Source organism: Salvelinus alpinus, chromosome 12 (assembly GCF_045679555.1).
Source record: "Salvelinus alpinus chromosome 12, SLU_Salpinus.1, whole genome shotgun sequence".
In the NCBI taxonomy this organism is placed as follows: domain Eukaryota; kingdom Metazoa; phylum Chordata; class Actinopteri; order Salmoniformes; family Salmonidae; genus Salvelinus; species Salvelinus alpinus.
Window position 1 is genome coordinate 17,304,369 of NC_092097.1, and position 25,223 is coordinate 17,329,591.

At 45.4% G+C, this 25,223-nt stretch overlaps 1 protein-coding gene across 1 annotated transcript in view; it reads left to right on the top strand.

Moving 5' to 3' along the window:
• LOC139535628 (chemokine-like protein TAFA-4) overlaps positions 1-25,223 on the top strand; it is a 52,608-nt gene that overhangs the window by 23,607 nt on the left and 3,778 nt on the right. Inside the window, exon 4 of the mRNA XM_071335230.1 lies at positions 14,831-14,986. Within this exon, the coding sequence (XP_071191331.1) occupies positions 14,831-14,986 (156 nt within the window). The remainder of the gene's footprint in view (positions 1-14,830; positions 14,987-25,223) is intronic.

Genomic DNA, 25,223 nt, shown 5'->3' on the forward strand with positions numbered 1-25,223 from the left:
TTGAGGATCAGCGAAGTGGAGATGTTGTTTCCTACCTTCACCACCTGGAGGCGGCCCGTCAGGAAGTCCAGGACCCAAATGCACAGGGCGGGGTCGAGACACAGGGTCTCAAACTTAATGATGAGCTTGGAGGGTACTATGGTGTTGAATGGTGAACTATGGTCAATGAACAGCATTCTTATATAGGTATTCCTCTTGTCCAGATGGGATAGGGCAGTGGGCAGTGTGATGGCGATTGCATCATCTGTGGACCTGTTGAGGCGGTAAGCAAATTGAAGATGGTCTAGGGTGACAGGTCAGGTGGAAGTGATATGATCCTTGACTTGTCTCTCAAGGCACTTCATGATGAAAGAAGTGAGTGCTACGGGGCGATAGTCATTTAGTTTAGTTACCTTTGCTTTCTTTGGTACAGGAACAATGGTGGCCATCTTGAAGCATGTGGGGACAGCAGACTGGGATAGGGAGAGATTGAATATGTCCATAAACACACCAGCCAGCTGGTCTGCGCATGCTCTGAGGACCCAGCTAGGGATGCCGTCTGGGCCGGCAGCCTCGCGAGGGTTAACACATTTAAATGTCTTACTCACGTCGGCCACGGAGAAGGAGAGCCCACAGTCCTTGTTAGCGGGCTGCGTCGATGGCACTGTATTATCCTCAAAGCGGGCAAAGAAGGTGTTTAATTTGTCTGGAAGCAAGACGTCGGTGTCCGTGACGTGGCTGGTTTTCCTTTTGTAGTCCGTGATTGTCTATAGACCCTGCGACATACGTCTCGTGTCTGAGCCGTTGATTTGCGTTTTTTCTTGTATGATTGCCTTGCAGAGGGAATAACTACAATGTTTGTATTTGGCCATATTCCCAGTCACCTTTCCATGGTTAAATACTGTGGTTCGCGCTTTCAGTTTTGCAATGGCAGTCAAGCATCCAAGCTAACTGGCTAACATTGGCTTGCTTTTTTAACTACTTCCAGACACAAATGTGAGAACACCCCACTCTGATCATTTTACTCTCCCTAGCAGAGCTGGTTTGGCTGTTTTCATGTTATCCAGAGCGTTAGTGACTGTAACTGTGCTGCTGGCTACATTTTAACACTGGTCATATTCAACGGGTGTTGAGCATTCGTAAATTCGTCAGTTAATCTGCGCTCTGGCACACTCAGACGAGAGTGCTCGGAAATCAGAGTAGATTGCCAGACTGAATTTACGAATGCACCCGAAATGGTTACTTGCATAGTGGAGTCTTTTGTAAAGACATGTAGCTAACTAGCTAGGTAAACAATGAACCATAATCCCAACTCATGATGTTACTATCCTGCATGAATCTGCAGGTAGCTAACCAGCCAGGTTTAATTTTAGCTGGCTAACATTAGGCTGTAACTAGCAAAGCAAATGGCTCTGAAATACAAATAATAAGATCATACACGTAACGTTAACTAGCGAGCCAGCCAGCCAACTAACGTTAGCTAGCTAGCTAACAGTACACTTCAACTTGAAATGAAAATGACTTTCTGTCAAAATTAGAAACGTGTAATATCTGAAAATGTGTCAAGCTAGACTATCTTACCCGTGCTCTGAAATTAGAGTAAATAGCCAGAGCGAATTTACCAGCTATGTCTATCAACAGTTGATGCAGTGACATTCTATTGAAATGGTTACTTGCATAGTGGAGTCTTTTGTTAAGACTTGTAGTTAGCTAGCTAAACAATGAACCATAATCCCAACTCATGACGTTACTACACTGCATGAATCTGCAGATAGCTAACCAGGCAGGTTCAATGTTAGCTAGCTAGCATTAGGCTATAACTAGCAATGCAAATGGCTCTGAGATAATGTTAGCTAGGAAGCCAGCCAACTAACATTAGCTAGCTAACAGTACACTTTAACTTGAAATTAAATCACTTTCTGTCACAATTTGAAATGTGTAATATCTGAAAATGTAGCTAGCTAGACTATCTTACATCGTGGATGGACACGTCTCCCTGTCACGGATGCCATGGTTGCCCTTAGATTGAAGATGTAATCCGGAGACAGGTGTTTTCTCCATCTCCTTAGTTATCATACTCAAGTTCCACTGATTTCAAAACCCGGTCATCAAGAAACACTTATGCAGTTTTACAATGTGATACATAAAAAAAAGCATCGTTAGACAGGATTACTTATACATACTGTCCAGCTGAAATAGACAGAAATGCGCTATATGGCAGACCAATCCAAACTCATCTCGTGGCCCACTCATTAGCTCAGCCAATCATAGCTAGCAGGAAGGTTGCTGACTTTTTCTGTGGCTAAACCAACTAGGCTGGTAATTAAACAATTTATTTCATATTTACAGATGGCATACAAATTTGTTATTAAGGCACATGAAAGTTCACATGTTCCAGAAGGCATTTCTGCCAAAAAACGCATTATGATTAAACTGCTCTCCTGTGTGACCCACGACTGCTCTCAAACTGCTCTCCTGTGTGACCCACGACTGCTCTCAAACTGCTCTCCTGTGTGACCCACGACTGCTCTCAAACTGCTCTCCTGTGTGACCCACGACTGCTCTCAAACTGCTCTCCTGTGTGACCCACGACTGCTCTCAAACTGCTCTCCTGTGTGACCCACGACTGCTCTCAAACTGCTCTCCTGTGTGACCCACGACTGCTCTCAAACTGCTCTCCTGTGTGACCCACGACTGCTCTCAAACTGCTCTCCTGTGTGACCCACGACTGCTCTCAAACTGCTCTCCTGTGTGACTGCTCTCAAACTGCTCTCCTGTGTGACTGCTCTCAAACTGCTCTCCTGTGTGACTGCTCTCAAACTGCTCTCCTGTGTGACCCACGACTGCTCTCAAACTGCTCTCCTGTGTGACCCACGACTGCTCTCAAACTGCTCTCCTGTGTGACCCACGACTGCTCTCAAACTGCTCTCCTGTGTGACCCACGACTGCTCTCAAACTGCTCTCCTGTGTGACCCACGACTGCTCTCAAACTGCTCTCCTGTGTGACCCACGACTGCTCTCAAACTGCTCTCCTGTGTGACCCATGACTGCTCTCAAACTGCTCTCCTGTGTGACCCACGACTGCTCTCAAACTGCTCTCCTGTGTGACCCACGACTGCTCTCAAACTGCTCTCCTGTGTGACCCACGACTGCTCTCAAACTGCTCTCCTGTGTGACTGCTCTCAAACTGCTCTCCTGTGTGACTGCTCTCAAACTGCTCTCCTGTGTGACTGCTCTCAAACTGCTCTCCTGTGTGACCCACGACTGCTCTCAAACTGCTCTCCTGTGTGACCCACGACTGCTCTCAAACTGCTCTCCTGTGTGACCCACGACTGCTCTCAAACTGCTCTCCTGTGTGACCCACGACTGCTCTCAAACTGCTCTCCTGTGTGACCCACGACTGCTCTCAAACTGCTCTCCTGTGTGACCCACGACTGCTCTCAAACTGCTCTCCTGTGTGACCCACGACTGCTCTCAAACTGCTCTCCTGTGTGACCCACGACTGCTCTCAAACTGCTCTCCTGTGTGACCCACGACTGCTCTCAAACTGCTCTCCTGTGTGACCCACGACTGCTCTCAAACTGCTCTCCTGTGTGACCCACGACTGCTCTCAAACTGCTCTCCTGTGTGACCCACGACTGCTCTCAAACTGCTCTCCTGTGTGACTGCTCTCAAACTGCTCTCCTGTGTGACTGCTCTCAAACTGCTCTCCTGTGTGACTGCTCTCAAACTGCTCTCCTGTGTGACCCACGACTGCTCTCAAACTGCTCTCCTGTGTGACCCACGACTGCTCTCAAACTGCTCTCCTGTGTGACCCACGACTGCTCTCAAACTGCTCTCCTGTGTGACCCACGACTGCTCTCAAACTGCTCTCCTGTGTGACCCACGACTGCTCTCAAACTGCTCTCCTGTGTGACCCACGACTGCTCTCAAACTGCTCTCCTGTGTGACCCACGACTGCTCTCAAACTGCTCTCCTGTGTGACCCACGACTGCTCTCAAACTGCTCTCCTGTGTGACCCACGACTGCTCTCAAACTGCTCTCCTGTGTGACTGCTCTCAAACTGCTCTCCTGTGTGACTGCTCTCAAACTGCTCTCCTGTGTGACTGCTCTCAAACTGCTCTCCTGTGTGACCCACGACTGCTCTCAAACTGCTCTCCTGTGTGACCCACGACTGCTCTCAAACTGCTCTCCTGTGTGACCCACGACTGCTCTCAAACTGCTCTCCTGTGTGACCCACGACTGCTCTCAAACTGCTCTCCTGTGTGACCCACGACTGCTCTCAAACTGCTCTCCTGTGTGACCCACGACTGCTCTCAAACTGCTCTCCTGTGTGACCCACGACTGCTCTCAAACTGCTCTCCTGTGTGACTGCTCTCAAACTGCTCTCCTGTGTGACTGCTCTCAAACTGCTCTCCTGTGTGACTGCTCTCAAACTGCTCTCCTGTGTGACCCACGACTGCTCTCAAACTGCTCTCCTGTGTGACCCACGACTGCTCTCAAACTGCTCTCCTGTGTGACCCACGACTGCTCTCAAACTGCTCTCCTGTGTGACCCACGACTGCTCTCAAACTGCTCTCCTGTGTGACCCACGACTGCTCTCAAACTGCTCTCCTGTGTGACCCACGACTGCTCTCAAACTGCTCTCCTGTGTGACCCACGACTGCTCTCAAACTGCTCTCCTGTGTGACCCACGACTGCTCTCAAACTGCTCTCCTGTGTGACCCACGACTGCTCTCAAACTGCTCTCCTGTGTGACTGCTCTCAAACTGCTCTCCTGTGTGACTGCTCTCAAACTGCTCTCCTGTGTGACTGCTCTCAAACTGCTCTCCTGTGTGACCCACGACTGCTCTCAAACTGCTCTCCTGTGTGACCCACGACTGCTCTCAAACTGCTCTCCTGTGTGACCCACGACTGCTCTCAAACTGCTCTCCTGTGTGACCCACGACTGCTCTCAAACTGCTCTCCTGTGTGACCCACGACTGCTCTCAAACTGCTCTCCTGTGTGACTGCTCTCAAACTGCTCTCCTGTGTGACTGCTCTCAAACTGCTCTCCTGTGTGACTGCTCTCAAACTGCTCTCCTGTGTGACCCACGACTGCTCTCAAACTGCTCTCCTGTGTGACCCACGACTGCTCTCAAACTGCTCTCCTGTGTGACCCACGACTGCTCTCAAACTGCTCTCCTGTGTGACCCACGACTGCTCTCAAACTGCTCTCCTGTGTGACCCACGACTGCTCTCAAACTGCTCTCCTGTGTGACCCACGACTGCTCTCAAACTGCTCTCCTGTGTGACCCACGACTGCTCTCAAACTGCTCTCCTGTGTGACCCACGACTGCTCTCAAACTGCTCTCCTGTGTGACCCACGACTGCTCTCAAACTGCTCTCCTGTGTGACTGCTCTCAAACTGCTCTCCTGTGTGACTGCTCTCAAACTGCTCTCCTGTGTGACTGCTCTCAAACTGCTCTCCTGTGTGACCCACGACTGCTCTCAAACTGCTCTCCTGTGTGACCCACGACTGCTCTCAAACTGCTCTCCTGTGTGACCCACGACTGCTCTCAAACTGCTCTCCTGTGTGACCCACGACTGCTCTCAAACTGCTCTCCTGTGTGACCCACGACTGCTCTCAAACTGCTCTCCTGTGTGACCCACGACTGCTCTCAAACTGCTCTCCTGTGTGACCCACGACTGCTCTCAAACTGCTCTCCTGTGTGACCCACGACTGCTCTCAAACTGCTCTCCTGTGTGACCCACGACTGCTCTCAAACTGCTCTCCTGTGTGACTGCTCTCAAACTGCTCTCCTGTGTGACTGCTCTCAAACTGCTCTCCTGTGTGACTGCTCTCAAACTGCTCTCCTGTGTGACCCACGACTGCTCTCAAACTGCTCTCCTGTGTGACCCACGACTGCTCTCAAACTGCTCTCCTGTGTGACCCACGACTGCTCTCAAACTGCTCTCCTGTGTGACCCACGACTGCTCTCAAACTGCTCTCCTGTGTGACCCACGACTGCTCTCAAACTGCTCTCCTGTGTGACCCACGACTGCTCTCAAACTGCTCTCCTGTGTGACCCACGACTGCTCTCAAACTGCTCTCCTGTGTGACCCACGACTGCTCTCAAACTGCTCTCCTGTGTGACCCACGACTGCTCTCAAACTGCTCTCCTGTGTGACCCACGACTGCTCTCAAACTGCTCTCCTGTGTGACTGCTCTCCTGTGTTTCCTGAAGTGAGTCACATTTATCAAAGTGCAGCTGCCTCTACTTTTAAACACTTGGATGCTGTTTATCATAGCTCCCTTCGTTTTATCAATGGAGACAATTTTATTACTCATCACTGTCTTCTTTACCAAAAGGTTGGCTGGACCTCTTTGAAGTCCACTAGATCACATCATTACGCTCTTTTTGTTTACAAAGCCCTGCTCCACAAACTTCCGACTTACCTAACATCACTGTTAAGATTTAAAATGACAAGTTATTAAACTCGTTCACAGGGTTGGATATTCCTGGAGACTCCTTTGGTGTCTAGTTAGGTAAATCAGCCTTTAATTTCCTTGCATCTTACGTGTGGAATGATCCACAATACACCTGAAAATAGGAAGAATTGGTGCCTCTAGGGCAGTTATTCCCAAACTTTTATAGTCCTGTACCCTTTCAAACATTCAACCTCCAGCTGTATACTCCCTCTAGCACCAGGGTCAGCGCACTCTTAAATGTTGTTTTTTGCCATCATTGTAAGCCTGCCACACACTATACAATACATTCATTAAACATAAGAAGGAGTGTGAGTTTTTGTCACCACCCGGCTCGTGGGAAGTGACAAAGAGCTCTTATAGGACCAGGGCACAAATAATAATACAATAATAATCAATAATTTAGCTCTTTATTTAGCCATCTTACATATAAAACCTTATGGTGAATAACTCACCACAGGTTAATGAGACGGGTGTGCTTGAAAGGATGCACATAACTCTGCAATGTTGGGTTGTATTGGAGAGAGTCTCAGTCTTAAATAATTCTCCACACACAGTCTGTACCTGTATTTAGTTTTCATGCTAGTGAGGGCCGAGAATACACTCTCACATAGGTACATGGTTGCAAAGGGCATCAGTGTCTTAACAGCGCGATTTGCCAAGGCAAGAAACTCTGAGTGCAGCCCTATCCAGAAATCTGGCAGTGGCTTCTGAATAAATTCAACTTTCACATAAATGCTTGTTGCAATTTCGATGAGAATCTCTTGCTCAGATATCGGTAAGTGGACTGGAGGCAGGGCATGAAATGGATAACAAATCCAGTTGTTTGTGTCGTCCGTGTCGGAAAAGTACCTGCGTAATTACGCACCCAGCTCACTCAGGTGCTTCGCTAGATCACATTTGACATTGTCCGTAAGCTTGAGTTCATTTGCACACAAAAAATAATGCAACGATGGAAAGACCTGTGTGTTGTCCTTATTAATGCAGACAGAAAAGAGCACCAACTTCTTAAAAGTGGAACATGAATTGCATAATTCAAGTCATGAGTGTGTCCTGAAGTTGATGGGTTTATTGATCCCTGGCCACTCTCTGAAAGTCAACCTTAGAGTTTCGTCAGCAACACGTTACAACTGTGGTTTGGGATTCACCATTGCAGAATTTTCCAGCGGAAAAAGAATCTCAAAATTCTGTAAACAAAGATTAGAGATCCACACCCAGATTTTGATGCTGAAATGTACATTCCACAGTTGTAGATGTTAGAATATTTGCTCACAAATCATTCTACATTTGTTTAAATTGCTGATTTATTTGTGAGCTATGTTGAATATGTTTACGGCTCATGGAATTATTTGTGACTTATGCTGAATATATATACAGCTGAATATATATACAGATCATGTTTTATTTGTTAAATATTTAGACATATTCACGGATCATGGTTTTATTAGTGGAACATTTGAACATATTCACAGATAATGGTTATATTAGTGAAATCTTTTGATATATTCACAGATCACGGTTTTATTTGGGAGTTATGGTAAACGTACACATGGATCGTGGGACATTATACTGACAAAATATTGAGACTATTCTGCCCTCATACAGTCAGGGCCGAGTCACCGTCTTTGTTCACTCACAGTAATGGTCTCTATCCACCAACAACAGTATCTGCTTGTGTGGTACTTTGGCCTTCTGGGTGTTCAATGCACTGAAAATACACAGGTGCACGCAAACACACACACAAACACAGACACACACACACACACACACACACACACACACACACACTTTTAGTCCTCTATGGTCCATCAAACAAACTCTTGCACTGCACATATAGGTCAGTGCAGGTCTCTCAGGCTGAAAACCAATTTGTGTTGTGTGTGCTGTTTTGGGGCCTTGATCAAGCTAGACATTAAGTTTAAGGACATAGAGAAGCCAAATCATCCACCCACCTGCCGGTGCTCTTACATGTTTTTTTTCCTGGGGGTTCACCTTATTAAAATAGAGAACTGAGAACACAGTGGACTATGTCATCTTCGCTAATCACTTTAAACAGGACATGTACGGCAGCTATACTGTTCCCTGACATCATTATGGTCCTTCCACTGGGTAAGAGCATCTCTCCTCTCCTTTCCAGGACCTTAGGTTAAGGCCCCACCTTATTAAAGTCCATTAGCCCATAACTGGAGATATACTGTACACCTTACTGCAAGGTCACTTTCAGCAGACCAGACCCTCACTCCAATACTGGCTGATCCTCCAAGTAAAGATGCATCACAATCACTCTAAACGGTGATGCTGTTGGAACATACATATTGGTAATAACAGTGGTTATCTCCCTCTTATAAGCGGGACTAAAATATCACGTGTGTGAACGTAACCGTGTGTGACCGTGTGTGTGTACGTGTGTGAGAGGGTGTGTTTTTTCCTCCTTGACAAACACTGATTTGCGGTCACAGTGAGTGGGTTTTATTGGGGATAGATTTGTGTATAAATGAGGTCTCTGCATAGGACCACTCAGCCGTACAACCAACCTGTGAAATTAGAATAAATCTGTGGACGGGGCCTGATTTGGGCCTGTGAAACACAGATAATGTCAGCCTGATTGATGGGCTGTGCAGGATAGGACCGTTCACAGCCGAGCTGGAGAGAGATTGTAGAGGAAGAGTGGGAGTGCAGGATAAGAAGGTAGGGAGTGGGGGAGAGGAAGGTAGGGTGTGGTGGGAGTGGGGGAGTGGGGGAGTGGAAGGTAGGGTGTGGTGGGAGTGTGGGAGAGGAAGGTCGGGTGTGGTGGGAGTGGGGGAGAGGAAGGTCGGGTGTGGTGGGAGTGGGGGAGAGGAAGGTAGGGTGTGGTGGGAGTGGGGGAGAGGAAAGTCGGGTGTGGTGGGAGTGGGGGAGAGGAAGGTCGGGTGTGGTGGGAGTGGGGGGGAGGAAGGTCGGGTGTGGTGGGAGTGGCGGTGAGGAAGGTCGGGTGTGGTGGGAGTGGGGGAGAGGAAGGTCGGGTGTGGTGGGAGTGGGGGAGAGGAAGGTAGGGTGTGGTGGGAGTGGGGGAGAGGAAGGTAGGGTGTGGTGGGAGTGGGGGAGAGGAAGGTAGGGTGTGGTGGGAGTGGGGGAGAGGAAGGTAGGGTGTGGTGGGAGTGGGGGAGTGGAAGCGAGAGTAGGGTTGAGAATGGGGATCAATGGGTAGATGGAAAACAGGAGAGATTGTAGAGATGGTTAGAGGTGTGGAAGAGGAGGATGTGGCTGTGACGGGGGAATGGGGAAGATAATAGCATTTACTCTAACAGGGTTAGTTCATATGGAAGACAAGGTAAACATGTGAGGCAGTGGAGCCATTTTGTGATGTTCCTCCATTTTACAGGAGAAAATATATCCAGACTTGTTCTGTTTCTTGAAAACAAGATTTGTTTTCGTAGTCATTCTGATTTTATGAAATAAAGTCCTCGTTTCAATTCTGTAATTGTCTTGGATGGAGCTGCAGTCTGTGTCTGTCCCTGGAATCGACTGAACTCCCTCAGACAGTTATAGCAAATGTCTGGCCTTCCATGGCAGACATGCTAGTCAGTTATTGACAGGGTAAGGACAGACTTTTTGATAAATTGCACATGGTCTGGGCCACTTCTGTCTGTCAGAATATATCAGTTGGCTGGCTGCTCAATCAGTTCAAGTTAGAGCTGCTTAGTTTGCTACCCAGAAAACTCTTGCTTGGCTGCCACAGGAATAGAACCAAATAGCCATACTTGAAATGTATTTTTCTTTCAGCCTGAGCTGAGGTTTATTACGTTAAGACTGCCATAACATCACTTTGTGTAAAATGGCGCCGGAGAAGAAGGCAAACGTTCAACGTGCCCCCAGCCGATTGTGTTTTTTTGTTTGTTTATTTGCGTTATTTGTAAAAAAAAAAAATTGACTTATTTTGTACATAATGTTGCTGCTACCATCTCTTCTGACTGAAAATAACTTCCAGACATCAGGACTGCGATTACTCACCACGGATTAGCAGAACGAGTCCGACGAGAAGGATAAAGTGCTTCCTCGGGAACAGGCCCCGATCCCCGTGATCTCGGTGAAGAGGAGGCGGCAAAAGAGGGTCCGAAGGTTGGGCTGCCTTCTAAGAATTCGTAGGCGATCTAATAAATCCCCACTTCCCTCCGTTCTGCTAGCAAATGTGCAATCTTTGGAGAATAAAATCAACGAGTTATGCAGAAGATTAAACTACCAACAGGACATTAAAAACTGTAACATCTTATGCTTCACGGAGTCATGGCTGAACGACGACAATATCAACATACAGTTGGCTGGTTATACGATGTACCGGCAGTATAGAACAGCGGTCTGGTAAGGCAAGGGGCGGTGGTCTATGTGTTTTTGTAAACAACAGCTGGTGGATGATACCTAAGGAAGTCTCGCCCTCCGACGAACCATCAAACAGGCAAAGAGTCAATACAGGACTAAGATCGAATCGTACTACACCGGCTCTGTCGCTAGACGGATGTGGCAGGGCTTGCAAACCATTACAGACTACAAAAGGAAGCACAGCCAAGAGCTGCCCAGTGACACGAGCCTACCTGACAAACCAAACTACTTCTGTACTCACTTCGAGGCAAATAACACTGAAACATGCATGAGAGCACCAGCTGTTCTGGAAGACTGTGTGATCACGCTCTCCGCAGCCGATGTGAGCAAGACCTATAAACAGGTCAACATTCACAAGGCCTCAGGGCCAGACGGATTACCAGGACGTGTACTGCAAGCATGCGCTGACCAACTGGCAAGTGTCTTCATTGACACTTTCAACCTCTCCTTGCCCGAATCTGTAATACCAACAGGTTTTAAGCAGACCACCATAGTCCCTGTGCCCAAGAACACTAAGGTAACCTGCCTAAATGACTACCGACCCGTAGCACTCACGTCTGAGGCCATGAAGTCCTTTGAAAGGCTGGTCATGGCTCACATCCCAGAAACCCTAGATCCACTCCAATTTGCATACCACCCCTACAGATCCACAGATGATGCAATCTCCATTTCCCTCCACACTGCCCTTTCCCACCTGGACAAAAGGAACACCTATGTGAGAATGCTATTCATTGACTACAGCTCAGCGTTCAACACCATAGTGCCCTCAAAGCTCATCAATAAGCTAAGGACCCTGGGACTAAACACCTCCCTCTGCAACTGGATCCTGGACTTCCTGAAGGGCCACCCCCAGGTGGTAAGGGTAGGTAACAACACATCCGCCACGCTGATCCTCAACACAGGGGACCCTCAGGCGTAAGTGCTCAGTCCCCTCCTGTACTCCCTGTTCATTCATGATTGCACGGCCAGGCACGACTCTAACACCATCATTACGTTTGCCAATGACACAACAGTGGTAGCCCTAATCACCGACAACGACGAGACAGCCTATAGACAGGAGGTCAGAGACCTGGCCGTGTGGTGCCAGGACAGCAACCTCTCTCAACGTAATCAAGACACATGAGATGATTGTGGACTGCAGGAAAAAGAGGATCGAGCACACCCCCATTCTCATCGACGGGGTTGCTGTGGAGCAGGTTGAGAGCTTCAAGTTCCTTGAGGTCGACATCACCAACAAACTAACACGGTCCAAGCACACCAAGACAGTCGTGAAGAGGGCACGACAAAACCTATTCTCCCTCAGGAGACTGAAAATATTTGCCATGGGTCCGCAGATCCTCAAAAGGTTCTACAGCTGCACCATCAAGAGCATCCTGACTGGTTGCATCACTGCCTGGTATGGCAACTGCTCAGCCTACGACCGCAGGGCACTACAGAGGGTAGTGTGAATGGCCCAGTACATCACTGGGGCCAAGCTTCCTGCCAACCAGGACCTCTATTCCAGGCGGTGTCAGAGGGCCCTAAAAATTGTCAAAGACTCCAGTCACCCTAGTCATAGACTGTTCTCTCTTCTACCGCACGGCAAGCGGTACCGGAGCGCCAAGTCTAGGTCCAAGAGCTTCTACCCCCAAGCCATAAGACTCCTGAACATCTAGTCAAATGGCTACCCAGACTATTTGCAGTGCCCCCCTTCCCCCTTTACACCATTGCTATTCTCTGTTATCATCTATGCATAGTCACTTTAATAACTCTACCTACATGTACATATTACTTCAACTAATCGGTGCCCCCGCACATTGACTCTGTATCGGTACCCCCTGTATATTTAGTCTCGCTATTGTTATTTTACTGCTGCTCTTTCATAACTTCGTACTTTTATCTCTTACTCTTATCCATAATGTTTTTAAATGGCATTGTTGGTTAGGGGCTCGTAAGTAAGCATTTCACTGTTGTATTCGGCGCATGTGACTAATACAATTTGATTTGATTTGATTTGAACAAGATGGTTGAAGCAGAGTGCTTGAATACTGCTGTGATACTGCTGTGACTTCTCTGACTCAAGCCACTATCCCAGAATCATCCTTACAGATCAGGGAAAGTCAAGACAAGAGGTTACTTTATAGTTACAGCAGTAGCTCATCAAAAGATATGCATGCATTATGGAATGCTCTACTTTGTCTCTATACACTGGGTAACACTCAGAAGTTCAAGTTGACTTGTCGGATGTAGACTCATGCAGTATAGATTGGTGGATGAGGAAAATACTTTAGAGAGAAAAATGAATGGATTAAAGAAGAGAGACAGAGAGAGATGCTGCTCTGACCCTGTGACCTCATTATGCCACCAGGAGGCAGCAGGCTCTTTGTTCTCCTTACTGCCTATGACAGATCCCCCCGCCCCCGCCTCCCCAGCTCCCTGCATCACACACACATGCATGCGCAGACACACACACACACACACACGCACATGTGCATGCACACATGCACACGCACACATCTTCTCCCTCTCTCTGTTTCATTTTGCTTGTGGTAGTCTCACACTAACAAGACGCTTGTTTTCTGGATGGGGGCACTAGCTATCCCTGTCTTTACCCAGGCATTGGTATGCAGACTGTGGTACATGATGCCACACTAACAAGAGGATGGTTTTTGAAGGGAATTTTGCTTTTGAGATAGATGGAAGAAATTGGATGGTGTGTGACCGCATTATTAAGTAGATAGTGCATACTGACAAAGATGCCCTCACTGTTGAATAGATCTCTCTGTCTCAGCAGCATTCCTTATTTCTTCAATTTATCCATGCTCCAAGTATGGTTTCGTTTCTTTTCCCTGCCTCGGATATATGTGTGTGTGTGTGCATGTGTAGGGATAATCCACCAGTTCCCTGTGCCCCTGGGGAAATGAAAACAGAGGGATGAGGCCAAGGGATCATTGAGAGGGTTCTCTGGAGAAGAGAACAAGCAAACTTTAAATCAGGATGAGAGGGGCCTCGGCCTGTCGAAGCGTGTGTGTGTGTGTGTGTGTGTGTGTGTGCGTGTGTGTGTGTGTGTGTGTGTGTGTGTGTGTGTGTGTGTGTGTGTGTGTGTGTGTGTGTGTGTGTGTGTGTGTGTGTGTGTGTGTGTGTGTGTGTGTGTGTGTGTGTGTGTGTGTGTGTGTGTGTTTGTTAGGAAGGTTAGCCTACTAAGGTCATTCAACTCAGGGTTGAACTTTTAAACAAATCTGACTAACAGTAAATGTAACATACCGCAAGTGGGGTTCTTTTGAACATTTACAGACAGTTTGCATCCACAGTCAAACATACCGTATGCCTCTTGTGTTGTCCCACAGATGCATGTTTAAACATATTGAGTGCGGACTACTGTAAACCCACACAAGGCATCTGTGTAGAAATGAAAACTGCTGAAAGTTACATTCATCAAAAATAAATAGCCCCCAGGAAGTTAAATCTAGGGAGTTAAACAGAAGAGTAAAACTGTTAAGCTTAATGATGTGGAGAGTTTGGGGTATTGTGTTTTGGGTGGAACTCCAGCAGAGAGCAGGACAGAGCTCCAGATGCTTGTTAAATGCTGCCTCATACAATATGGACGCTGTTTCTCTACTGCTATCAGGTGGTTAATTATGACTTAGAGAATTCCACTGAAAACCAACCTTTTGTTTGTTTATTTACTTAATTAAATAATGTTAGTGGAATTTTCTTTACAAGATAACCCTGCACACAATGAAAGGGCAGGCTTTTAATCTTAATGATGCTGTTGAGCTAAGAAAGGACCAAAATATTGGCATAAATGCATAGTCTTATATTGAAAGTGAAACTGTCTGCATCTTTAGAATAATTCCTAGTGTTTATACAACTGTAAATAATTCAACAGTTTTTTCTATTGTATAAACTCTGAATACTCAAGTGTGGCTTTTTCCTTTCTTGTATTTGAATAAGATGCTTTTTTAAATGTATATGTTGAAATACTGCTGTACTACTGCAACCACATTGAATACTCTCTCTGTCTCTCTCCCTCTCTTTGTCTCTCAGCCTCCTACCAGGTGAAGCAGGGGACGTGTGAGGTGGTGGCCATCCACCGCTGTTGTAATAAGAACAAGATTGAGGAGCGTTCTCAGACCGTCAAGTGCTCCTGTTTCCCAGGCCAGGTCGCTGGCACAACCAGAGCCAGGCCCTCCTGTGTGGAAGGTAAACGTACATTGTGTGTGTGTGTGGGACCTGAAGAAGATCCTTGCAGGATTGAAATGTTGTTTGTTTATTAATACAGGTACGTGGTGGAGCCTATGAGTGTGCGGGCTATATTTATTTCATACCGGCCCTATAACCCCCTAAAGGATATGCGTGTGATCACACTTGACTACTGTGTGTATGTGTGTGTGTTTGTGTGTGTGTACATGTGTGCATATGGCACAGGAGGTTGGTGGCACCTTAATTGGGGAAGACGGGCTCGTGGTAACGGCTGGAACGAATATAGTGTAATGGTATCGAATACATATAACACATGGTTTCCATTTGTTTGATACCATTCCATTTGCTCTGTTCCAGCCATTATTATGAGCCGTCCTCCCCTCAGCAGCCTCCACTGGCATGTGGGTGTCATTTATTTTAATTTGCTTACACATGGAGGTTAGCAATGAATACCAACATAGTCTTAGAAGCTGTTCTGATTGTGAAGATCCCATCAGAGCTGTGTTTGAAGGACTTGTTGAAATATTTACCACACAGCCAGACTTAGCCACTTCCTGCATGGACAGGAAGCTGGCACACACTCTAATAGTCTCACAAAGTGCTTTAGTTCTTTACTTCATGATAAAGTGGGTGTGTATTTCTCTGTGGTGCAGTCTGTCCCCCATCCTGTTTATAGTAGATCATGTAACATTAAAGGCTAGGGACACAGCAGACTAATGCAGGTAATGGAAGATCACTCTGCAGTGTCGCCTTCCTTCTCTTATCCTCTAGAGGAATATGAAAGGAGAGGGAAATATAGTACATCTGGCAGCCTCTGAAGGTTTGGCCCAAGGCCTGAAATAAAAAAAACACAATTTAAAAGGGATGATTTAATTTGGGAAAGCATTCCATTTCACATCAATTCAGGCCTTTCGACCATACAGTATGTCAGATGGTAATAGAAAAATAATTTTCTGCTCCCTCGCACCCTGTCATATCTCTAGACTCAATATTGTTGAATCAGGTTTCCACAAATAAAACCCTTAGGAAAATAGATTACATTTCATTATAAAAAAGATTGCGGGACAAAAGTGTGTGTTTGTGTGTGTGTATGTGAGAGAGAGAGAGAGAGAGAGAGAGAGAGAGAGAGAGAGAGAGAGAGAGAGAGAGAGAGAGAGAGAGAGAGAGAGAGAGAGAGAGAGAGAGAGAGAGAGAGAGAGAGAGAGAGAGAGAGAGAGAGAGAGAGAGAGAGAGAGAGAGAGAGAGAGAGAGAGAGAGAGAGAGAAATGGAGCAAGAGAGTGCAAGGCGAGGAGTTATGAAGGGGATGGTGTTGTCTTAGCGACGATAGAGAGAGAAAACCCAGGAGTCATTTTGATCGACCTTGCATTGCCTGTCTATGGTGTTGAGGGTTTCCGCTCTTGAGGGAGAGACAGAGCCTCTGAGTGTCAACTGACCCTCATCAGACAGGCCTCCCCTTCTCCCTATCCCCTGGCACATATACACACACACCCTAACTCTGTCGCACAGCCAATCCAGATGAATTAACCCCCCTCCAGTGGGAACCAGATAGTTGTCCCGTACGTGAGCGGAGAGGATGAATCAAACAGAACCGAGACAGACCTGCAGGGACTGGTGAAGTAACCTCAGGCTCTAGCTTTAATGTCTCTGTTTAGCTTCTTCCATGTTTTTTCTCTCCTGTTCTTTCCTTTCTAAGAAAGAGGTTGTCCTGCGCTGGTCAGCTCAGTTCCAGTGCAGACTGAACTTCCAGTCACATAGCTGCTTCATGTCTCAGATACAGATGTGGAGACCTTGGATGGGGGCTTTTCCATTGTACTATATATGAATAACAAAAGTATTGTAATGATGGGAGATTTTTACAGTAAAGCATCTTACAGTAAAGTGCAGTTGTTATTTGGAAATTCTGTATTTTTTTTATGACAAACTACCGTAACATTGTCAATGTTCAACAATACTTGCAGAAACTATTGCATAGGGTCCATGCTGCATGGTCATATGAATGCATTTTCTTAGAGTTTCTGCTAAAGAGTGATTAAAATGTAAATGTATCCCTTTTCACTCACCTTAAACATATGAGATACAGTTCCTATGACTAACCAATAGAGGGCACTGTTCAATAGCCATTTGTCTTTAAGGCGCCTGCTGGTACCCAAGGCTAGTTTTCTCATGTATCTTTCATTTTGTTTACCTGATAGGAAACATAATAAATATAAATAATATAAATATATTTTTTATGTATCTTAGATATTGGTTTAGAGCCAAAAATGTCATAAAGGAGAATTCTGGAGAAAGCTGCAAAGCCCTGAAAAAATACAAATACAGTACACAGAAATGCCCTTACCCCTCACTACATCCCACATGTCTAACCCTCCTAATATAAGAAAATGCCCTAGAGAGCTATTCCACTGCGGACATAGCTATTAAACATCATTAGAGCTGTGCGAGGCACTGTGTCCTCTCAGGCAATGGACAGAGAGAGGCTCTTTCCAGTATCCTCCATTTTGTTCTGGTTTAGTCCCTCTTGGGTACCTCTCTATATGAGGGAGCTGCCTGGACTGAAGAGGAGCCCTGAGGACTCCACTGTGCTGTTGTGTTTAACGCTGACCCTCGGGTGAGGTCAGGGGTCTCAGAGATAGCCCTTTGGAGAGAGCCTTCTGGGGGCCATCTGCCCACTGAATAATGCACTATTGTGACAATTTATAAACTGCAAAATAGCTATATACTGTAACAGTACAGTTCTTTTTTTATCTCTCAATCTTATTCCCTCCCTAAATGTATGTAGGCCTATGTGGTTAGATAGATAATGACTGTAAAGGTGAAGAGCGGTGAAGAGCAGTAAAAATATGTCTTGTTTACCACAGTCACACTGTCTCCACTGGGCCTAACAGCTCAGAGTTATAAAGTATCCCAGGCAGAATGATGTCCCTACTGTCACCAGCCAGATGGCCATCCCCTCACCTTTTAATTTAATACCAGTGATGAGTGTGGTAAGGTTTAGATGAGGGACATTCCATTAACTGTAAAATACTGTACATCAATTTCCAACAGCTCTTCATTGCAAAGACATTCTGAAAAACCATATTATTGAGAGAGGTGTGATGAGTCACAGCACCCAGTAATGGAGCACACCATTCATCACACCTCTCTCGATAATATGCATTTTGAAAATGTGTGGCTATACAGAATTGTGGTATATTTTGATCAAAAGTGTAGTTACTGCGGTTTGCCTTTGTAGGGCAGAATGTTGTGCTCCATTACCGGGTGTGGTGAAGTCTGACCTGTTATCATTAAGCCAGCTTGTTAAAGACCAACGGCTGACATTTTCCTGTCTCACTGTATCAGAATCCCACAGCTTTCTTCATCTCCTCTTTTCTTCTCTTCTTCGGTTCATCTTGAAGCACATTCCCTTCAGGCTTTATATGGGAATTACTGGAGAATGTCTTTAGCTGTGTGTTGGTTAATAAAGGCTGTGTTGGAGTTGGAAGCAGAGAGTGGAACGCCCCCTTACGACTTCCTTCTTGCTGCGCAGCTCTTAGATTCAGTCTATGGGGTGGAATTCATCATGACCAATAAGCAGAGGTCAAGAAGATGACTTCTATTTATCAGAACACACCGTGGGGATGTCCACGTGGACAGGTGGGCGCTCAGTGCCAGCACTGGATTATACTGCATTATTATACAACATTAACCTGTGTCAAAGTCAGCTTTACCAACCTGAGTCAACATGGGTCTAAATCAAGCCATTTCATTCTAACAGAAAGGCGTGAATGGATGTAGATTGTTATCGCTGTTTGGCCTCCGATGGCGGAGAACTCGTCTTAAGGTGCTGTGTTATTGAGCTCTCCACCGGAGGGGGGTTAATTCACTTGTATTGGCTGTGTGACAGGGTTAGAGTTGTTTGTGTGTGTGTGTGTGTGTGTGTGTGTGTGTGTGTGTGTGTGCACATGTGTGTGTGTCTGTGTGTGTGTGTGTATGCGTGACAATGTTAGTGTAGATCTGAGCAAGTATCTACAGTACCAGTCAAAGTTTGGAGATGTATTCACTATTATTCTACAATGTAGAAAATAGTAAAAATAAAGAAAAACCCTTGATTAATAGGTGTGTTCAAACTTTTGACTGGTACTATACTTTCTATACACATGTGAGGTGCTATCTTTTTCTGTGTTGTGTTTGCTGTTTTTGTTTCTTAAACAGTATGTTAAGTTCATCTTGGTATCTGGCAAGTCTATTGTTCCGGTGTCTGTGTGTGTATGTGTCTGTGTCTGTGTGTGTGTATTTGTCTGCATGCTTGGTGCGTGTGTGGCACTTGAACACAGATAGGTTTTTACTTAATCATTTCTGAAAGAGATGGATGCCCCTTTTCTGCTATGACTATACAGAGAGTCCAGTGAATGGAACGACTCGTACGCCACGGGGGCTTCTGCTGCTGAATCCTATTTTGGAAGTCAGCCAGTTGTCTCACCCTTTCTGTCCTCCCCTGTTGAGTGGAGCAAATTAAATCCATGCCCTCCGTGTGTGTGTGCATGTGTGCGTCCGTGTGTGTTTGAGCATGCAGGTTCTCCAGATAGCCTTTAAATGTTAATGATTTGTAAGGACATAGAACCATTAGTGTTAAGCTTTTACGTCCGACATGTATAGTGCCTCCCACATGCATGCACTGCTCATATATAGTACTCATGGGGACTGCTCATATATAGTACACATGGGGACTGCTCATATATAGTAAACATGGGGACTGCTCATATATAGTACACATGGGGACTGCTCATATATAGCACACATGGGGACTGCACATATATAGTACACATGGGGACTGCTCATATATAGTAAACATGGGGACTGCTCATATATAGTACACATGGGGACTGCTCATATACAGTACACATGGGACTGCTCATATATAGTACACATGGGCACTGCTCATATATAGTACACATGGGGACTGCTCATATATAGTACACATGGGGACTGTTCATATATAGTACACATGGGGACTGCTCATATATAGTACACATGGGGACTGCTCATATATAGTACACATGGGGACTGCTCATAAATAGTACACATGGGGACTGCTCATATATAGTACACATGGGGACTGCTCATATATAGTACACATGGGGACTGCTCATATATAGTACACATGGGGACTGCTCATAAATAGTACACATGGGGACTGCTCATATATAGTACACATGGGGACTGCTCATATATAGTACACCTGGGGACTGCTCATATACAGTACACATGGGACTGCTCATATATAGTACACATGGGCACTGCTCACATATAGTACACATGGGGACTGCTCATATATAGTACACATGGGGACTGCTCATATATAGTACACATGGGGACTGCTCATATATAGTACACATGGGGACTGCTCATATATAGTACACATGGGGACTGCTCATAAATAGTACACATGGGGACTGCTCATATATAGTACACATGGGGACTGCTCATATATAGTACACATGGGGACTGCTCATATATAGTACACATGGGGACTGCTCATAAATAGTACACATGGGGACTGCTCATATATAGTACACATGGGGACTGACGGTATAATCTGGTGCAACACATCACTTCTCATATTCTGAGACTTATGATTTGTTGTACATTGTTCGTACCAAATAAACGTAATAGACAAATAAAACATGTGAACCCCCTGTCCTCCCACAAAAACACACACACACACACACACACACACACACACACACACACACACACACACACACACACACACACACACACACACACACACACACACACACACACACACACACACACACACACACACACACACACACACACACACACACACACTCACACAGTACATCTACCCCCTGCCGCCACATACTCCCCAGACCTATGATGATATATACACATGCATAATATCACATTGTTGTATTCACAGTGAGTTCAACCCCAGCCTTTGTTAAGTACTATTTGATGAACACTCTAAAAGCCTCATGCTTGGTTACGTTTTGTATTATGCCTTTGTAGTCCAATGGGAACAAAATTAGTCATTGTAGCCCACAAAAAAATACATACAGTAATCTGACTTGTCTGCTGTTATGTTTACAAGATATGTAGGGAGAGGTTGCATAACTCTAATTGAAGTTGAATTGTAAATTATCTACTGCTATTTGTATTTAAACTTTACTCAGGTCACGTGGCCTACATTAGCTTAGAATGTAACAAAATCATAATGTATTATGTCATGTTTAGTTTGTGGTAAAAACGAATTATCATGCATTATACCTGGAACACAGACGGAAACAGACCCGCTAGCAGCAGATGGGCCACTGTTTTTCATCCATTCTTTCACCAATGGTGGTACACACACACACACACACACACACACACACACACACACACACACACACACACACACACACACACACACACACACACACACACACACACACACACACACACACACACACACACACACACACACACACACACACACACACACACACACACACACACACATACACACACACACACACAGACACTTAACCTGATGTTTTGACAGGCAGTGTAGTCAAAGACGGATTGAATCTGCTGTGACCTGTGACGTGTCAGTGCTGTGGTGGATGGACATCATCTCTGTCTAATCCTCTAGGCAGCCTTTAGAATCACCCCCTGAGACCAGCAACAAAGCCAGGGATTGGGGAAGACAACACTAACTTGCTCCCTATCATGGAATTCACAGAAGTCTCCATTAACAATATCATTTGATTTACTTAATAACAACTGCTCTCAGACATACTGAGATTTCCTGAAAAAGTTTAGACTCATTTCTGAGTGGAGCGTCAGCAGTCAGATGTTTAATGACACGTGGAGTGGAGCTTCTGGATGGTAGCTAGCTACAGTAGTCAGATGTTTAATGACACGTGGAGTATGGCTTCTGGATAGTAACTAGCTACAGTAGTCAGATGTTTAATGACACGTGGAGTATGGCTTCTGGATGGTAACTAGCTACAGTAGTCAGATGTTTAATGACACGTGGAGTATGGCTTCTGGATGGTAACTAGCTACAGTAGTCAGATGTTTAATGACACGTGGAGTATGGCTTCTGGATGGTAACTAGCTACAGTAGTCAGATGTTTAATGACACGTGGAGTATGGCTTCTGGATGGTAACTAGCTACAGTAGTCAGATGTTTAATGACACGTGGAGTATGATTTCTGGATGGTAACTAGCTACAGTAGTCAGATGTTTAATGACACGTGGAGTATGGCTTCTGGATGGTAACTAGCTACAGTAGTCAGATGTTTAATGACACGTGGAGTATGGCTTCTGGATGGTAACTAGCTACAGTAGTCAGATGTTTAATGACACGTGGAGTATGATTTCTGGATGGTAGCTTGCTATAGTGGTGACACACTGCTCTGCTCTCTGTGAATTAATGGTGGTAATTCTGTCGATAGACTATCAGATTTATCACTGACTGCTGACGAAGAGAGATGGATCTCAGTTATACCCATCTGTCTCTGGGAGAAGAGATTCTGAGGAATGTGGTTCTTATTTCCAGACATAGATCCCAAACTAAGTTGCTTTATTTGCGGTCATCACTGACATGATACATGGATGAGTAAGTGCAGTGCACCTTACATGGTAGCCTATGATGAACAGATAGGCTATTTGACCCTGCTTGTCATCTACAGTATGAACATTTGAACATCTTGAAAAACAATCTAGCCTTAATGGCCATGTACTCTTATCATGTCTACTGGGCTCAACCAGAAGAAGACTGGCCACCCCTCAAAGCCTGGTTCCTCTCTACGTTTCTTCCTAGGTTCCTGTCTTTCTAGGGAGTTTTTTCTAGCCACTGTGCTTCAAATTCATCTGCATGGCTTGCTCTTCGGGGTTTTAGGCTGGGTTTCTGTATAAGCACTTTGTGACAACTACTGATGTAAAACAGGCTATATAAATACTAGACTAGTCCATGTCAGCACCTCTCAGGAATTCCCTTTATTACCGTAGTTCATCAGCACTCCTCTAGGTATTCTGTTGTTGCTATCCATCCAACAGCCCCTGGCCATGCCATGACATCATAAGCTATTAGCCACTCCCGTCCATTCTGCAGAATGACAGGCAGGTCTGCGATGTCACAGCCTCCCTGCCCACTCCGTAGAACGTGAGATGAAGTCTCTGAGAACTCCAACTCTAATGGCTCTTCTTCAGGCCATGCTCATTAGCTCTAAATAACATGGTGGTAGCGTAAAGCACCACGGCAGACACCATAATGGCAACATTAACGACCATTACACAGTCATTGGTTTTTAGAACCCTTTACTGCCACTGAGCTTGTGCATCATAACAGCATGTTCTCTGGAGTGCCCTGCCAGGCTAAGCATAATTTATTAAGGGGACTCTTAGTCTTCGTAAATGGTGTCATCCTCTCTCCCTTGTTTATGCTCTCTCTGTTTCTCTTTCTCTCTCTCTCTGCGTCTATCTCCTCCTCTCTTTCACCCTCAATGTCTCTCTCTTTCACTTACTCACTCTCTCTCTTTTATTCTCTCTCTTTCTTTCTCTCTCTCTTTCTTTCTGTGCATTCATTCACTCCCTCACTCATTGGAAAGAAGCAGTCTTTGTGAACTCCTCCAGTCATCTCTATCTCTCAGTTGGGGGTTCTTACACGACGCTTGAGAGGATTTGCTCGTGTTCTTTTGCATAATTCCATTTAAAACCATTTTGCTGCAGATTTCACCCCTTCTCTTCCATTTGTGAGGAACAATCGACTGTAAAACAGGACTCAATGGGAGACTCCCTCTAAAACACAATAATTTGCCTCTTTTAATTGATTGGCCTATCAAAGTTGGATACGTACTCGAGAGTCCACACCATGCGTCCCCCATCCCAGTAGTGAAGAAGGAAGAATAGATGGATGGATGGAGACAGATCTTCCTGCCTGGTTTTAGCCTTCTAGCCGTGGATCACTGACTGTGATGGATCACTGACTGGCCTGGGAGGGTGGACAGTACAAGGCAGAGCAGTATGAGTGGACAATCAGAGTGAGAGGAAAAAGTTCTGTGTCAGTGCCTATTGGGCTGATATTTATTGTTAAAGGAGATGTTCATATTTTTTTCTACCAAATCAATATGTTGGTTGATTTCACTTGGTTTTGAGAAACGTACCCCAACCAGCGATAGACTTCCTCATGCTCGTTCTGCAGTACCAGGGTGTGGATAAAACATCAACAAGAGCAACAAAAACAAACACCCAAATATGTTCTTTTAGAAATGGCAACGCTCTCAGTATAGTAATGCAGGTCTTTAGATGTTGTACACATGAAATTGTGTCATTCAGAACTTTATCCGCAACGGTATATTCTATCTTGTTCGATTCGAGCAGTTTCCCCTATCCATCTGTGATACATCTCAGTGTAGCTTGCGACTGCGTACAGGGAAAAGTATGACTTGAGTTGCACAAAATGGAATATAACGTTGTGGATAAAGGTCGGAATGACACAATTTCATGTGTACAACATCTAACAACCTGCAGCACTATACTGAGAGCGTTGCCATTTCTAAAAGGACACATTTTTTTAAATATTTTTTTTTAGCTTTTGCTCATGTTTTATCCACACCCTGGAACTTCTCCTTAACATCCAACACGTCATACACATACTGTTATTTTGGTGGAAAGACACATCTGTTTGTTTGTCTATGAACGTTGTTGGAACTGTGTGTGTGTGTGTGTGTGTGTGTGTGTGTGTGTGTGTGTGTGTGTGTGTGTGTGTGTGTGTGTGTGTGTGTGTGTGTGTGTGTGTGTGTGTGTGTGTGTGTGTGTGTGTGTGTGTGTGTGTGTGTGTGTGTGTGTGTGTGTGTGTGTGTGCTTCATTGTATTTGAGAAAAGTGATTGAATGTGTTGTGGAGTCATGTTACTTTGGTTTGATCTGACATCATACCAATGAAACAGATCATGTTTAGCTATGTCTTGAACAGACACCTTTCATGTTATATTGAAGTATTTCATGGTTGTAATTGGTACACACCAGGTGATACTGATTATGTGACACACAAAAGCCTTGGTAAATAATATATCTGATTCTTGATTCAAATACCATCTTTTATGCATAGATTCCTGCCAAACACAGTGGGCCCGCCAATAAATGCAGACTTGGCATTGAAATGTTTCCATTTCACAATGTTCACTAAATAAGGTTTTATGATAGAATGATGCTATATCAATGGGTAAAAACATGCTGATTGTGGC